Genomic DNA, 17,549 nt, shown 5'->3' with positions numbered 1-17,549 from the left:
GGAGTTCGAGACCAGCCTGGCCTACATGGCAGAACCCCCCATCTCCACAAAAATACAAAAATTAGCCAGATGTGGTGGGCACCTATAATCCCAGTTACTTGGGAGGCTGAGGCAAGAGAATTGCTTGAACCTGGGAGGCAGAGGTTGCAGTGAGCCGAGATCGCACCACTGCACTCCAGCCTGGGTGATAGAGCAAGACTCTATCTCGAAAAGAAAAGAAAAGGACATTTGAGCTAAGACCTGAAGAGAGGAGGGGAAAGAGGAGGAAGCCGTGCAGGTTTCTAAGGGAAGAGCATTCCAGACAGAGGGGACAGCAGCATGCCAGGCCAGTGAAGAACATGGAAGAGGTCAGGAATGACTGGAGGAGAAGGAGTAGGGAGGAGGAGGGCCTGGGTGGGAGGCAGAGGACAGGTCCTTGGGGACCTGCAAGGGTGGGCCTGTGACTCCAAGTGAGACGGAGCCCCACTGCAGTGCTTTGAGCAGGGGTGACCCTCCCTGACCTAGGCTACAATGACTTGCTATGTGGTGCCTGACTCTTCACCCTTCCCCTGTCTCACCGCCCTGTGCTTCCTCCTGCAGGACCAGCTGGGGGCCTCCATGGGCGCCTGAGGGCCAGGCGCCAGGGCTGCAGGCACGAGTATGGTGAGACACCAGCCCCTGCAGTACTACGAGCCACAGCTGTGCCTCTCCTGCCTCACGGGCATCTACGGCTGCCGTTGGAAGCGTTACCAGCGCTCCCATGATGATACCACGCCGGTGAGCCACCCTGGAACAGGGTCGGAGGGACCCAGTGAGCCCCAGCAAGCCTGAGGGGCTGGGGGAGGGGTCTTACCTCTGTCTCTGCTGACTTGCTCTGGACAGGCCAATGGCCTTTCTGGGTTTCAGTTTCTCCCTCTGTAAAATGGGCTCATAGTAATTCCTGAATCTGCTGACCAGGAGGGCCAGAAGGAGTTCGTCTCGTTGACAAGTTGTTAACTCTCCTCTGACACTGTTGAGGTTAGGCTGTTCCAGAAGGGAAGGGTCACCCCAAGGTAAGCAGAAGTCCTCAGCTTTCTGGCAGACCCTGACAGGCATGCAGGCAGGCAGGCAAACAGGTGGGTGCTGGAGAAGAGGGTGAGGAGGTGGGCCCGGCCATCCTGGAGCCTGGGAGCTGGCAGGGCCACGGTCTGGCACCGGGGCTCAGTCACCTGAGCCACAGGCTTGCCAGAGCTGGCAGCAGGTGCACAGCCGGATAAAGAAAGCCTCCTTCAGTGCTGGGCTCCCCAGGCCAGACCTAAGCTGCACTCCTGTCCCTGGGGCACTGTCAGCCGGTGGATCTAGTTTCTTCTCTGAAGGAATCCAATTCCTGTGTAGTGTTTATCTAAAAGCTTTACTGTCTGGAGAACAACTTTCCTCCTCCTTCCTGCTTGTCTGAACAAAGAAGCCAGCCTCTAAATTCAGCCAGCCCCAGAAGAGGCTGGAGTGGCCAGGGGGTGGCAGGGTGTGGGCGGCGGGGGAGGTGGGGGGAGAGGGGGTGTTGGCTGCCACTGATGTCAGAGGGCCAGTAGGCCTGACTGTCTCTCTGGGAAGGTTGGTGAAGCTTATCCACCTGTCTGCCCTCCTCTGCCTGTGCTGATGAGGTATAGAGCCCTAGACTGAGGAGCCTGGGTTCATGACCCCCAAACAGTAAAAAGCAGGAACTGCCAGGGTGGGCACCAGGCCTGATTCATTGCCATCTCCCCACTCCCGGCCACAGAGGAGCCAAGTGGCCAAACTGAGGCAAAGGAAACGGAAGGACCTACCCAAAGCAGGCCCCTGGCAACGTCAATACTAGAGCCCCGGTCTCTCCACTCCAGGCCCCTGCTGGGAAGCCCTCTGAGATACCATATGTCACAGCTTTCCCTCTTATGTGGAGGGGCACAGGCCGTGGGCTCTGGAGTCAGACGGATTCAGGTTTTGGTGGTGCATCCTCTACTTGAATCTAGTTGCCTGTGAGCTCCCTCACCTGTGAACTGCAGGGGAGACACACCCCTCTCAAGGAGCCACTGGGCCATGACATGTGATGAGAACTGTGATGTGACCAGCACAGTGCCAGCTATGACTAGCCATTGAGACAGGTCATTCCAGATGCCCAAGCCTCAGCCTCTCCATCTCTAAAATGGGAGATAGGTTGTGATCTTGGCTTCAGAATCCCGTGGACACTCTGCCGTGCTCCACACTCTGTTCTGGATCTGGACCTGGGCAATGGAGGTCCAGCAGCCACTGGTGTGAATGGGGTGGGGAGACAGCTGAGGCTAAGGGGAGAAGAAGGATGGCTGAGCTCCCAGGCAGGAAGCCCCTTGGCCATAGGGGCAGACGCTGGGGAAGGCGTATCTCCCAGGAGTCTCATCCCCTTGGTTGGGACCAAGGCCGGCCGGTCATAGGCATGGAGTCAGGAAGTGATGGTCTTGGATGCGGCCAGCACAGGACCCAGAGTGGAGGAGGTGGGCCGAGGCTGGTTTTGAGCTGACTGAGAACCAGAACAGAACGTGCCCTGCAAGGCTAGGGTCTGGGTTACCAATCTGGGGCAGGGGTCTGGGGCCAAGGCTGGAGGGGCAGCAAGGGGCCATGAGCTAGGCAAGGAGAGGGTATAGGGTTTTGCAGCAGCTCTGGGTGGCAGCGCCTCTGCAGAAAGGACTGAGCTCACCTCAGGTGACCCCAAACTCATAGCTGAGGATGAGCATCCTCTGCTCCCCCGCCCCTTTCTCCCTGCAGTTGCTCACTTTGCTCCACCCCCGGTCTCCTCCTACTTCCTGGTTCCAAGCCTCTGCCCGTCATCCTTTCTCTCTCTCCCTGTTTCTCTTTTCTGTCCCTATTCTTCCCTGAGGCAGCTGGGTGAGGGCAGCGATGGGGCTGGACTCTCACAACGAAGGAATAGCAATCTGGTTTCTCAAAGACATGGCTGGTGCAGGGTAGGGGCTCCAGAAATTTTGCTGAACAAATAGAGGCCTTGCGTGAGCTCCGTGGGGGCTGGCAGGGAGAGAAGAGCTGCCTGGGCTGAGGGGTGGTGGACAGGGCTCTGCCAGTGAGCCTGGTGTCTCTCCTTATTCTCACCATTGCCGCCCCAGGGGGGATTCTCCTCCTGTATCTCCCAACTCAGAGGAGCCTGGGTTCAACTCTTGTGAAACCAGATCTCCCTGGGTCTCATCTGCGAAATGGGCTGAAAGGTGGGAGAGTCACAAGGCATTTTATTCTCATTCTCAGGCTGGAAAATGAAGTATGAAAGTAATAGTATCTGTTAACATGTATTGAGTACCTACTGTATGCAGGGAGCAAACGGTTTACATGCATTGTCCTAGTCATTGTTGTAACATCTCCATGGGCCATGTTTAATTGTGTACCCATTTTACACATGGAGAAATCAGCCACACAGGCTGACGATAGATTTGCAGCCTAAACTGCTGGAGACTAGGGAAGATAGCGTGTGTTGAAGATGTGGGTTTAAGTAAGAGTCTGCTGGAAGAAGAAAGGCAGGGGGACTTGGGAAGTTGCCTGATGGAGGAGAAAGAGCACTGCACCAGGAGCATTTGGGACAAGATGGGGAGTAGCCTTGAGTGCCAAGCTTGGAAGCCTCAGTGTTTCCCTGGTTATGATCCAACCCTGGGCCCTGAAGTGGATCCTGGGGAGTGGAGAGTGTGCATGGAGAGAGCCTGGGAAGGGCCCCTTCCTCTCCCTCCTTCCTGCCTCCAGCCTGACACATTCCCACCTCTTCCAAGCCTTTGACCCCCAGCCCCCCAGGACACACACTTAACAAATAAAGAAGCAGGAAACCAAGGACCAGAGAGGTGAAATGGCCTGTTCTCTTGCCCCCAGTTCTGAGGAGTGGAGGAGCCTGGCAGCAGGAGGCCGGGCTCACTCAACAGCCAGGAAGGGGAAGCAGAGCTTTTTATAACTGGGGATAATTAATTGGTTGTTGTCTGTGACTCATTACTCTAATACTGCCAATTAAGGACTTGGTAGGACAGAAGACTGTTCTCAGGCCATCCCCACAGGGTCCCCTGAAGACTGTGTCTGCAAAAGGCAGTGTCAAAACCAGCTTCTCTTTAGAGACGGATATAGGTCAGATGCCTGGAGGAACTTCCCAGCCAGAGACATTGAAAGAGACAGACCTTGATAGCCAATCCTTGCACTTCCGTAGTACATTTACCTTTGGAAGGCTGCTATAATCTTAATTGAGTTCCTCCAGGAAGAGCAAGGGAGTTACTCAGGCCAAGGGGCTGAGGGCACAGCCTGCACTGACCCTGCTCACACCCCCAGGCCTGTGCCCTGTCATCTGTTCCACACCCAACAGTCTTGTCTGGGGTGCCCTGATTACTTATTCAATCAACAAACCTGTCCTGCTACCTGTTCTGGGGTCATAAGTGTGTCAGACCTGGTTCTCCCCTCCCTTGAAGGGCCCCCAGGCTTGTGGGGGAACAGACAAGAACAGACACACCTGGACCACCCAGGGTGATCATTTTGGAGGCCTGGGGAAACGCTGGGGGCAGGGAAGGCTTGCCTGAGCTGGCCTCTGGGAGGATCAGCCCCATCTCCCCATACTGGGGAAATGTTCAGGGTAGGGGGAACCGTGTGCACAAGTGTCTTGTGTTCAGGAACTGAAAGGAATTCAGTCCACCGGCTCAGGTGCAGGGAAGGGGAAGGGTGCTGCTCAGTAGGCCTGAGCCTGAAGCTATACTGAAGAGCCTGGGCTTCATCCTGGGCAAGTGGGGGCCTGAGCCAGGCTCGGGCTGTGTGAGGAGCACTGTGGTCAAACAGTGGAGAATGCTCTGAGGGCCCTCAGGTGGAGGTGGGAGGGCCAGTGAGGCCTCAGGTGTCTGTGTGGGGAGTGAGGAGGTATACACAGGGATGCAGGCCAGGGGAGGCATTCCAGAGACACGTAGAAGGTATCATCAATGGACTGGCTGTGGACTGAGCTGCAGAGGAAGGAGTGTTTGACAGTGAATCCCATTCTTCCGTGATGCCCAGCGTGGGTGGATGGAGGCCGGTCCTGGAGATGGGAACCCATGCTGTGCCACAGGAGCAAGTGAGAGAAGAGCGGTCTCGGTAGAGTCCAGGAATAGCACAGGAGGGGTGGGTAGAACAGACAAATAAGCCTCCCCAACCCCAGTTGCCTGTCTCCTATGATGTGATATGATGAGAGGCCCCCATCACCCTGCCTTGGCAGGAAGACATTCGGTCTAGGCAAATCCATCCCCAGCTCCTCTGCCCCTTCCCTTCCATGCTCGTCCACGCCAGCCACCCTGAGCTTCTCCACATCCCCAGGATAACCTCACCCTTCATAGCACTGGACCTTTGCTCCTGCCATTCCCTCTGCTTGGAATACCCTTTCTCCTCTCTGCCCCTTAAGACTCATTGCAAATCCCCCTCCATGCCCCCAACTTCTGCCAAAAAATAGCCCTCCTCTTCCTTTCTCTCCTCGCTGCTCTCTCTCCCCACCTTCCTCGCTCCCCTGGGGTCCGACAGCACATTGACCTGTGCTGGCCATGTGGATTGTGATTTTTTGTTTCCCACTGGACTCTTTTTAGGAAAGGGCCTGGGCCTGCACACTCCAGGGACCTGACTCAGAGGAGGTCCTCGGACAAGATATGCTGAATGAACGACTAGAAGGAGGATTAAGCGTATGTGTTCATAAGCGAGTGAGGAAGTGGTTAGGGGATATGACTGCCATCTTGCTGACCAGGTGGGGCGGCTGGACCCCTAATGAGCTGGCGGAGAATGTAGGCGTACATGTGCAGACGGGTGCGTGCTGTGTTCTTGGTGCTGCCTCCTGTGCTCCTGGCGGTGGTTGGCAGTGGAGGATGCTGCCTCAGCCAAAGGGACCTCCCAGATCACCCTTGGAGCTGGGATTGGGCTCTGCCAGTGCACAAGAGGGAGGAAGAGATGAGGTTCCCAGCTGGTCCCCACTTTTTGTCCTGTCAGCCATGTGGATTTGTGTCCAGGATATGGAGCTGGAAAGAATGGATCCCACTCAGGAAATCAGGGCAGGCTTCAGGGATGAAGCAGCCTTTGAGATGGGCTCCAGGGTGTTTCTGGATAGAGCCAGACGCCACTGGGCATTCCTGGCAAGGGAGCTGCAGTCTGAACTTGACCCTGCCTTCCAGTGGCTGAGTGTGTGATGTCAGGTCAGGCCCAGACCCTCTCTGGGCCTGAGCTTGCTTGTGGGTTAAGTGGAGGTATGAATCTATGTCCTGCAGATACAATTAGATCATGGATAGGAATGTGCCTCCTGCCTTGTACCGAAGAGACCATTGTTCCAACCCTGCAGAAAACGTGCCCTCCCTACAAACTTTCAAAGTGATGGCTTTCTCTCCTCCAGTGCTTTGAGGAAAAGAGACCCGGCAGGGGTGAGAGAGAGGCCCTCTGAGCTTTATTTTTCCCACTTCTAAAATTGCAGGATTCCTATAAGGATGAGAAACTAGGAGATGATATTTATTACATCCACGAGAGAGAAAGAGGAGGGGCTGCTTTGTTGCACCACAAGGAGGTGGGGATTTATCACTGCAATAAAGCCATCCAGTCTCTTGCCTTCGGAAACCTCCACACCCTGCCTAGCTCCTCGCGGAATGGCACCAAGGGCACCTGGCATGACCATGCCACGCTCCAGGGGAAGTGGCTAAGTCTTGTTGATGACACTCTGTGAACACCTTTAGTGTTCGGTTATGGAGTAAGGGTGGGGCAGGAGATGGGGCATTACCAGGGGACTATGGCCACCCATCCCTGAGAAGGGATCTGGGATGGTGCTTCCTAAGGGCCCCTCAACCTTTCTGCTCATGTCTCCTCAAGGGGCTGATGCCAGCGAAGGGATAGGCCGGGAGAGACAGGGTGCTCCAGGCAGGACTTAATTGCATTCTCCTGCCTAATGAACCACTCTGAGTGCACCCCAGCAGAAGCAAGGACAGAGGCTTGATTGCCCGGCTCTCTGTAGTCCAGAAAAATAAATCCAGCCTCTTAGGCTGTCAGGAGCCAGCTGGGGGTGGGGATTCTAATCCCTTTCCCTGCTTGGCCCTAATGCTGCAATATCTCTCCAACCTCCCCAGGCCGCCACCTCCCCCAAATCTCCCGGATCAGGGCCAGGGTAATCCTGCATAGCCTGCCTGTCTCTCCCTTTTGGGAGCTCCCTGCACCCTTTCCAGCTGACATTTCCTAGGCTTTCCCATGCATCAGTCCCCCCATTTGGAACTTGGTGAAGGTGGAACAGGCTGACCATTGGAAGAGCTGAGATGCCCAAGATTCGGCTTGCATGTGGCAGATTCAGGGGTAGGCACTCCTCAATCTCTCCCTCTTGGTCTCTGTAGGACCACGTGCTGAGGGCGCAGCTGGGCTCTGGGACCTCAAAGAAGAGCTGGAACCACTGGAGAGAGGGCTTGGCCAAGCAGGAAGGAGCTGTGCCAGGCAGAGCCCACACAAGGGGGAAAGGGCCGCCTTGGGCCAGGTTGGAAAACCTGGAAACACAACCACAGGCATCTGAGAACTCACAGTGTGGTGAACGAATGTAGAAATTACTACCAGTATCACGAATGATGTAGGGACAGCTGAAGCATCCATTTGGTGAAAGTAAAATTAGATCCCTGCCTCTTACTTCACACCAAAATAAATTGCAGATGGATTAAGATGTATTTTTTTCTATTTTTAAACTTCTTTCCCATTTTGAAGGCATACATTTGTTGAAAAAATTTAAACAACTTGGAAAGATGTAAAAGAAATTCTAGTCTTCATGCTTTAGAGAGATAAGGCTTTTAAACCTCTCTCCGCACACGTGACATCCATATGGAACTATATATAGATGGATGTCGGATGGGTGGATTGCAGATTGAAATGTAAACAATGAAGCTGAGAAATCGTGGGTGTAAAATATTACTTAAATATATAATATTGGGCCACCCTTCTTAAATACAATACCAGAGGCAAAATGTATAAAGGAAAAGAGGGATAGATTTGACTATATAAAAATTTAAATTTCTGTGCAGAAAGCATGATAAATAAAATTAATTCAAATGATATATGAGAAAAAATATACAGCATGTGTGAAGGCTGATTCTCTTATATAGGGAAAGCTTTTATAAGCCCATAAAGAACCAGTTCCCCAAAACAAAGCCTGCTTTGCCCTGTGCCTTCAGGCCCTCTGCTCCTTTTCTCTGTCTGGATTGAGGTTCCCCAACCTTGTCCTCTCAACAAGCCCTTTCCTTCCACTTTGCTGCAGGTGTCTCCTCCTCCAGGAAGGCTTCTAGCTCACCCCTCCTCCTATAACTGACAGTGTTAAGGATCTGGGGCTCTGAGCTCCTAAGCAACCTGTGTTTGCCCTGCTCACCACACCAATTCCCAGGATTGGAGCTGTTTGCTGCCAGTCTTGGCTCAGGGTGGCTTGATTTATCTCTGAGTGTCTAAGGGCTCAACACGTGTATGTAGATGACTGGAAGAGAAGGGTGGTAAGGATGAGGAGGAGAGACACTGAGATTTAGTTTGGTACGGGGTGTGAGGTGGAGGTCTAATTATAGTTGTTACCAAATGAATATCCAGATGTCCCAACACCATAAGTTGAATTCCCCATGATTTTTGCACTAATGTACTAATGTCCTAATCTCTTGCCCACATTTCCAGGCCATTCTCCTTCTTTAGATTGTGGTTTCTCCATTTCTTAGTTGGATCTTTAGGAGATGAGGTGAGATAATCTCTGACATCTTAGTTAACTCTGAAATCCTAGGGTCCCTGCTCTGGTGCTGCCTGTGACTCAAAGTGTGACCTTGGGCAAGGCCCTGTTCCTCTGAGCCTGTTTCCTCCTTGGTCAGGCAAGGATAATTTACATGTCCTGCCCCTTGTTGCCCCGAGACGGCTGGGGACACTGGAGATACACAGACCTGGTTGTGAATTGTGGTTCCACCATTATGTGTGCCCTTTGTAACCTTGGGCAAGTCTCTTCCCTCCTCTGAGACTTGGTTTCCTCTGCTTCGAAGAACTGTGGGGATGATGAGATGCAGCAAGTAAAGGGCTCTTAGGAGTACCATCCCCACCCACCCCCAGTCCCCCAGTGCCATGGTGAGCTCACACAGGGCTCTGTTCCCCACAGCCCAGGATGCAGCCTGTGAGTGAGATCAGGCGGCTGTCATGCCAGGGTCTTCTTCCTCCATTGGTGCTGGCTCCCAGGGCCATAGCCTACAGAGCCAGGCCTGGCTGACCATGGCACCCACTCTGGGTTGGGGGCAGGCAATCAACCTGGCTGTCCTCAGCAGCTGGAGAGATGTGGTGTAGAGCAGGGAGGAAAGGCTTGATCACTATCTTCACATAATTAAAGGTCTGTCAGATGCGAAATGATAATTACAGGAACGATCCTGGATTTGGCGACTTACAGCTTACATCTGTAATCGTGCTGGGGCCTGGCAGTCCTCCTGTGAGGTGGTGATGTCATTCTGTGAACAGAGGAGGAATCTGAGGTCAGAGGTCCTGAGCAATTGACCTACAGCCACACAGCCAGTGGGGAGAAGGGCCCATGTGAAAATCCAGCTCTTTTGTGTATTCTCCACTCTGTAGTCATTTGACCCCAATATTTCTTACCCTTTGGTTGGCCTTGTTCTGTGTGGTATCAGAGAACTAGCTGCAGGGGAGCAGTGGAGGAGGCAGATTTCAGCTCCACCTCCCGGGGGGGCAGGGGGAGGGCAATAACTCCCCTGCCCAGAAGGTCAGCCTCACCAGACACTGTGCACGGGAGGTTTCAGTGTTCTGTGCAGCATGCCGATACTGTCCCCATTTTACAGAGCAGGAAGCTGGGGCACAGAGAAGGTAAATGTCTTCCCCAAGGTCACTCAGTCGTGGCCAGTCTGGGATTCAAACCCAATATTGCTAGACTCCCTCAACCCAGCCTCCCATTGTCAGGCTCCATGTCTTGGAAGGAAGAATTTTGAGTCCACAGAAGGACCAGGCAGCCTCTGGAAGGAGAGACCACTTCCCAGGAACCAGTGGAGTAGAGCAGGGTAAGCTCCTGTCCTGGAGGCTGCAGACACGCTCTCTGCCCCAGGGCAAGGGGACAGGCAGGGGAGCTCTGTGATTCTGAAAGTCTGTAACATTCAGAGAGATGTGTGCAGACTTTAGACCCCAGGATCTGTTAAGGGACCCAGGGGAGGTGCTCCATTACCTTCAGGGTCCCTAGTAGTGGGAGGGGCAGCTGTGTGCATTTTGGCCTGGGGCTGCAGTCTACAGTGGCAGGGGCCTGTAGTCAGTGGCAAAAGGCAGCAGCAGAGCCATCCCACCCCAGCGGCCACGTCCATGTGTCCTGTGTGGGGCCAGGGTTGCGGCTGCAGTTGTGCTCTGTGACTCTATGAGCCCCCGCTGCTAATGAGGTCTTTCTCTGTGTTCTTCTCTGAACGTGGAGGGCTCTGGGGTGGGTGGGACAGGACAGAGACAAGGAGGGGTGAAGAGAAGACATGACCATCCTCAGGAGACAGTGAGGAGAAGGACTGGCCTTCAGGGAAATTGACCCACAATTGCCCAGATTGCTACGGAGGGGCTCCTGTTCCTGGAGGGTTAGGGTAAGAATGGAAGGAGATGCAGCAGCCTCTGGGATGGAGCCTCCAGGATTCTCCATCGCAGCAGCCCCGACCTCAGCCTCCATTCCCTGGGGCAGGAATCAGCATCCTACCCCATCTACAGCCAGGGGCCACTCCTGCCCCAGCTACTCACCCTGTCTGGTCCCTCCTTGGGCGGCCTCCAGCACACTCCTCCTGATGCCTACCCTCGGAGCCAGCTGCTCCCCAAGCCCCAGCCCGCTCAGCTTTTCTCCTGCTCCCTGAGGGTAAGTCTGGGGCTTACACGATGGCCCTGCCCACTGGTGGCCCTGAGCACCCCTCTGTCGCCCTGTCTCACATCCATACCTCCTTCTGTCCCTCACGCCATAGGTGACCACCACCTTGTGGCCAGCGTGATACTAGGACCAGGGGACATAAAGACAGCTCAGGCTATTCCTGCCCTGAGGGAGCCCACAGCCCAGTGAGCCAGCCCTCATTATGTGCCTACTGTGTGCCACTTGAAGCCCTTCGGCTCATTTAACAGCCTCCCTCCGAGGGAAGGGCTGTTATTCCCATTTACAGCAAGGAGACCAAGGCTCAGAGGGGCCAAGTGACATGTTGAGTGGCAGAGCCAGCTCTTTAGAGCCCGTGCTCTTTCCATCTCCACAATTTACAATTTGATTGAGGGTCACGGTGGTGGGTGCCAACAGTCTGTGCAGAATGGTCAGGGAGGGGAGGCCTTTGAGGCCTGGAGGGATGGAAAGGCTTCCTGAAGGAGGATCAGGTCTGGCCTAGGGGTCAGAGAGATGGAGGAGAGAAATCCAGGGAACCAGGGTGGACCTGGGATCACCATACTGGGTCCCAGAGGGCAAGGTGGGTTTTGAGGGGAGCTGTTCAGGCTGCCTCCCAAGGGGGGCCTGCAGAGTCCAGTCAGTATGCCTGGGTTCAAATCTTATCCCCACTCCTCCCCTACCTGCTGACCCCTTTGACTCCCCTCCACTCACTCATGTTAAGCCTAAATTAGCAAAAAGCGCCCTTTTCTTAGGACACGACCGCCATGTGCCAGCAAATCATCATAATAAATATGCACGTTGATGGTCAGCATGATGTGAGTGGCACTTCTTAGGGGGCAGTGCAAAACTTGCTCAGCCATATGTGGTGGCCCTTCTCTGAGCCTCTGTGCAATGGGGGTAGATACCCCTAAATAAACAATCCCTAGTGTTATGCAGACTATGAGAGGTAAAGGAGGCCGTGGCCGGGGCATTGAGGCAGCAATCACTGCTCCGTGTCTCTGGGAGCAGGGCCAGATTGGCTTGCTAATGGGTGGAGCGGGCAGGCCTCTCTCTGCTGTAATGTGCCCTGACAAGGACCATTAGTGCCATTGGGGCCTCTTTATCAGTGAAGCTGCTCCCCAGGCCACTTCCTCCAGCTACTTCCTCACTTCCCCTTCCCTTCCTTCCAGCCCCTGCCATTCAGTGTTTTCCTCTGATTGTTCTTAGAGTGACCCCCGCTGCCTGCCTCCCTCTGCGCTAGGGCCTCTTGGTCCCCATCTACAGGCTCCCTGTGGCCTCCAGCTTCAGCTCCCAGGGCTTTAATCCCTAGGTTGACCCAACCCCAGCTCATGCCCTAGTTCTGATCATGGGGTTCCTGATGCCTTGTTGCTTGGGCCCTGCCTGCATTCCTTCCATGCCTGGATGCCTCACCCCCCATCACCGCCAGCTCTAGTTTTGGCTGGTTCCTAGGAGTGGGAGGTGCAGCCCCTCATTCTTGCCTTGCCTTGCTCCACTGTAAGGATTTGGACACGTGAGGACAATGGCCTTTGGGGCATAGGACCCTGGCTGCCATGGGCCCTCCCAGCCCCTGAGGTCTTCCCAGCCCCCTGTCAGCCTTGCCTCTGGGCCCTGCATCACCCGACCACAGGACGTCTTCCGAGCGCCTACGGCAGGTTCTCTACCTTCCTGCCTCTAGGGTACTTGCCTGGGACCAGACCCATCCTAGGCCGAGGCTCACCCCTCACCTAGGTCCCTCTCAGAACCTTCTCTGCTGGTCAGAGGCACACAGGCCTTGCCCCTGAGGAGGCAAAGTGGTCTCTGTAGACAGACAGCCATCTAGCACTGCCAGCGTGGGCTCTATAGAAGACTAGGCACTTCTGTGTGGGGATTGGGTGTTAAGCCTGAGGGAAATCTCTTACCCTCGTGAAATGCCAGGGTAGGAGAAAGGGTGTTTCCTCACCTATCATTTCATTATCAAATCTTTCTCAAGTTACTGTGCCATCTGGAACACAAAGACTGCCCAGATCTCAAAGCACTTATGTATAGCAGGGAGACCGACATGTGTAGAGTTCTAGAACTGTGGGGTCTGAGCCATAAGAGAGATGGCTGCATGGGTTACAGAGCTCTGAGGAGATGGGATTCACCCTGCGAGACAGAGGAGTCTTCAGGGAGGAAGCACTCTGGAAGGAGTAGGGGTTTGCCTAATGGAGCAAAGGCAGGTTGCTTTCTAGACGGAGGCTCCGGCTGTGTGAAGGCTTGGGGTCTGGAGAGCCCGTTTGGGAACCATATGTAATTCTGTGCATGGGGCATAAAGCACAGAGCTGGCCTGGGCGAGACAGAGTAGGCCCTGACATCTACTGAGAAACTCTGGCCAGTGGGACTCTCAAGCTGGGGCATGACATGACCAGATGGGTGTCAGTCTAAAGACATGGTTCACCCTTTGCGAGACTCAGATGTTTAAGCTGGCCTGGGACTCACCAGCTGCACTCTGCAGGAAATGAAGGCTGTTATGAGCAAATAAGAATTTGAGGTGGCAAGAGGGATTCTGAGAAAGACTAGTCCTGGGGTGCTGGCTGGAGGATGGTGGAGGGATGGTCATGTGCAGACCCAGACTGCCTCCATGGGAGGCAGGACTGAGTCTAGGGACTCAGTCATTCTCTGGGTGGTGGCTCCTACGGTTCGACTGGTCTAGAAGGGCACAAGTCCTGCCCTGCTCCTAGCCAGGGTTTCCCTATTCTTGACCAAGGCTGGGTTTTGCTGTGCCTGGAACTGGAGCTCCTGCCATTCTGTATCCAGCTGGGGCAGACACAAGTGGCCTACTCTCTGAGAGGCCACCTCCCCAAACCTAAACCTGCTAGAAATACTGGGCCTCAGGGTGTCGTCACCTTTGCATCTCTGTTTCTGTACAAAGTGAGTCTAAGCAAGGCAGTCTGGCTCTGCGCATGACAAGGAGTGGTGGCAGCTGCTCACCCAAGCACAAGTCGCCCAACTGGAGTGACCCACCTGGGCAGGAGGGTCACCCAGGCACCAGCCCTCTTGCCGAAGGTCAGGCATGGAGCAGGCCCTTAGTGGGTATGGAGTCATGGACCATTAGGGTGTGAAGGCCTTTCCTACATTCTGGAGAAGCAGAGGATGTCACAGATACGCTGGTAGTGTGCTGAGTGCTTGCCAAGCCACCTGACTTGTATTATCTCATTTAATTCTCCATCAATCCCATGGCGTAAGTACTAGTATTGCCCTCATTTCACAGAGGTGAAAACTGAGTTACAGAAAGGATGAGTACTTTGCCCAAGGTTACATAGCTTGTAAGTGGTGACAGGGATCTGAGGTTCCCTGGTAGACTGATGGTATCTGCATGGTGTGGGGATGGAGGGATTCTGGACAGTGAGAGGACTTTCCCTCCTTCCTGCCCAATCCTGCATGTGGTCATAAAATACTAGTGGAGTGGAAGTCGGCTCAGTCTCCATCCTTGCAGAACCCACACTTGTCTGGTGGACACAGTGAGCAGGTCATGGTGTGCAGAGCGTGAGTTTAGACAGAGGGATGCTGATGCTGCGGGAGGAGTGCAGCAGGCACGAGGGTGGCAGGGTGGATCCAGGAAGGCTTCACAGAGGCAGTGATATTTGAGCTGACTTGAAAGGTGAGTGGGAATGTTCAGGGAACAAGCCCACAGACAGTGGCCCTCCAGGTTGCAGGAACTGGTTGTGGACATCGAAGCTGGAGAGATCAGGGGGCCACACTCCAGGTCGGGTATCAGTAAGGAGCCATGAGGAGGTTAAACTGGGATGGTTTAGAAATATAGCAGGGAGCCCAGAGGTAGGGCTGCCTCCGTGACTACACCCTCAAGGGAAAGGTAGTCTTGGTTCTTCCTCACATTGACCTCTCCTCAAGGGCTGTTGACTTGTTCTGATGATCTCAGCAGTTTCCTGGGATGCAGGATATTCCAAGCTTTTTGTGCTTCCAAGATAAGGGGACAGATGAAAGCAGGGAGAAACCAGAGGTCCAGGAGGAAGTGCCTGCAGACGCCTGAGCTGGCCCCTCAGGAAACAGCAGTGGTGGTGTCAGTGTCCCCCGCCACCCCACTTCCACCTGGCTGGAGACAGGGGTATCTGGCCCAGTGGAGGCAGCAGAACACAGCACTTCTGTACTTCTTCCAGTCCAGAGACCAGGGTGCTGGTCCTTAATCCTCTGCTAACTTGCTGTGTGACCTGGGCAAGTCACTTGGCCTCTCTGGGCCTCAGTGTTTTTCTCGGTAGCAGGGGGTGGAGGTGGAGAAGAACAGTGCCTTCTTTGTAGGCATGTGTGTGAGGGATGTGACTTCACAGACCGCCGATCACTGTGCCCACACCAAGGGAGCCATCCCCAGAATAGGGAGAGCAGTACATGATGGAAAGGCTGCAGGCCACAGTGAAAAAAGCACAGCCCCGGCGGGGAGGCCCTGACTGCCCCTGGCTCTCCACCACTCTGTGACTTTGGGCTTGGTGATGGTGGACAGGTCACTTCCCCTCTCTGAACCTCAGTTTCTCCCAAGGTAAAGAGGGCAGGAATTCCTGCCTGGCAGATTTGGCTACAAAGTGGGAGGGAGGGGGACACATTCTGTTGGGAGGCAGCCTAAGGGGCTGGCCCCTGACCCGCTTAACCCCCTCCTCCTCTGCTCTTCCAGTGGGAGCGCCTCTGGTTCCTGCTCCTCACCTTCACCTTCGGCCTCACGCTCACCTGGCTCTACTTCTGGTGGGAAGTCCACAATGACTATGATGAATTCAACTGGTGAGTGGGGGCAGTGGGCGGGGGAGGAAGGGGCCTGGAGCCAGGTATCCAGTAGCTGGGACCTGGGGGCTGGAGTTAGAGCCTGTCTCCCAGGTTGGCCCTCTGAGCTCTGCCACCAGCTCTCTGTGTGGCCCTGGGCAGGGCCTACTCCCTGGGAGCCTCTGTCCTGCCCGCCTCCAGGGCTTTGGTGAGGAGGCTGGTGTGGGACTGTAGTGGGAAGTGCCTGAGGTGTGGGTGGGGATTGTATCACAGACTGGCAAGAAAGAAGAGGAGGACACAAAGAGAGATCCATGCCCTGAGGGGAGTCCCACTGGGAATTTAGGGAAGGCTTCCTGGAGGAAGAGGCATGGGAACTGGGCCTTAAAGAATGGCTGGGATTGAAACCTGGGGAACTTTAGCCGCTGGTCTTAGAGACCCTTGGTGCTTGCATTGATGACTCAGCCTGCATTCCTGGCCTCCTGAAGAGGTGGAGGGGAGCCTAAAAGAACAAAGGCTTACAGGAGCCAAAGCCCACCAGGGAGACACAGGACACTCCTTCCTGGTGCTGTGACCATGGAAAATAGGGACATAAGGCTGGGCCAGGGCTCAGCTGGGGCTGGGGCCTCTGGTCACCCCCCTTGTAGACAAGAAATCTACAGCTCAGAGGTCTCTGCAGAGGAGATAGCCCCGGATCCTAGGCCTAACTCCCTTAGCTAGGCCCTGGGCGGGGCTGGCAGATGAGCTTGGGGACAGCTCAAGGTCCTTTGTGGGTACCTCAGATCCAAAGGCAGGGCTGTCTGAGCCACTTACCTGGGTACAGGAGGGGCACCTGTTTTTTTCCTCTTCCCCATTCCATCACCTGCCTTTTGTTAAGCTGTGGGAGGTCATGGGAGGAGGGCAAGGACCCAGGGTTCCATTGACAGATAAGGAAACAGGCCCAGGTCACACAGCCAGTTGGGGACAGAGCTGGGGCTTGGAAGCCTGGCTCCTCACTCCCCATCCATTGCTGTTCCTTCCTTTTTTTTTGAGACGGAGTCTTGCTCTGTTGCCCAGGCTGGAGTGTAGTGGCACAAAGCTCCGCCTTCCGGGTTCATGCCATTCTCCTACCTCAGCCTCCCGAGTTGCTGGGACTACAGGTGCCCGCCACCACGCCCAGCTAAGTTTTTGTATTTTTAGTAGAGATGGGGTTCACCGTGTTAGCCAGGATGGTCTCAATCTCCTGACCTCGTGATCCACCTGCCTCGGCCTTTCAAAGTGCTGGGATTACAGGTGTGAGCCACCTCACCTGGCCTGTTCCTTCCTTTTGATCAGATGTTCAGGTCAGCGTGGCCGTGAGCAAGTCTCTGGTGCTCTCTGAGCCTCTCCTTCTGTAAATGGGTAAACTCCGACCTCATCAGGTCTTTCTGAGGATGAACTGAGATGATGGACACAACAGGGCTCAAAGCTCTACCTAAACATGAGGGCTGCTTCCTGGGAGACCATATCTCTAGCTGGGAGGCAGCATGATGTTAGTATTTGGGATTTTCAGGACCTTGGGCTTCTGACAGCCTGTGGTTTAGGATTCTGTGATGATTCTGGGACTCTGTTCATGGAGCTGGGTATCCACTTTTCCCCGCATGGCACCAGGCTGTGCCTCTGTTATTAATGAACATAATCAAGAATATGCTACGGTCCCACCCCTGCTCTGCGGCAGCCAAGCAAGATGAGCCGGAGCCCCGGCAGAGTCCCAGAGGTGGCCTCTGGCCTTTATTAAATGCCATAAATCAATTATTCATCTTTGCAGATGTCCAAAGCATGGGCACCATCATGAGTAAATGGGAACGTTCCCTATTGGGCCTCAACTGCAGACCTGGACAGTTCTTCCAAACTGGAAGTCTGCTGCCTAGAAGATCATCAAGTCTACCCCCATCATGTACAGATGGGGAAATGGAGGCCCAGAGAGGGGCAAGACTCATTCATGGCCACACAACCAGTTAGTGCCAAAAACATGAATTGAGGAGAGACTGAAGAGACTAAG

At 54.5% G+C, this 17,549-nt stretch overlaps 1 protein-coding gene across 8 annotated transcripts in view; it reads left to right on the top strand.

Annotated features, from left to right (window-relative positions):
• The window catches only part of GDPD5 (glycerophosphodiester phosphodiesterase domain containing 5), a 90,512-nt gene that overhangs the window by 47,802 nt on the left and 25,161 nt on the right, over positions 1 to 17,549 (top strand). For all 8 annotated transcript variants that reach the window (XM_033206135.1, XM_033206128.1, XM_033206132.1 and 5 more), the window contains exons 3-4: positions 580 to 756; positions 15,450 to 15,553. In XM_033206135.1, the coding sequence (XP_033062026.1) occupies positions 640 to 756; positions 15,450 to 15,553 (221 nt within the window). In that variant the 5' untranslated portion in view covers positions 580 to 639. The remainder of the gene's footprint in view (positions 1 to 579; positions 757 to 15,449; positions 15,554 to 17,549) is intronic.

This window comes from Trachypithecus francoisi, unplaced genomic scaffold, assembly GCF_009764315.1.
Source record: "Trachypithecus francoisi isolate TF-2019V2 unplaced genomic scaffold, Tfra_2.0 Lachesis_group8, whole genome shotgun sequence".
NCBI classification, from domain to species: domain Eukaryota; kingdom Metazoa; phylum Chordata; class Mammalia; order Primates; family Cercopithecidae; genus Trachypithecus; species Trachypithecus francoisi.
This window is presented reverse-complemented; position numbering and strand designations above follow the sequence as displayed.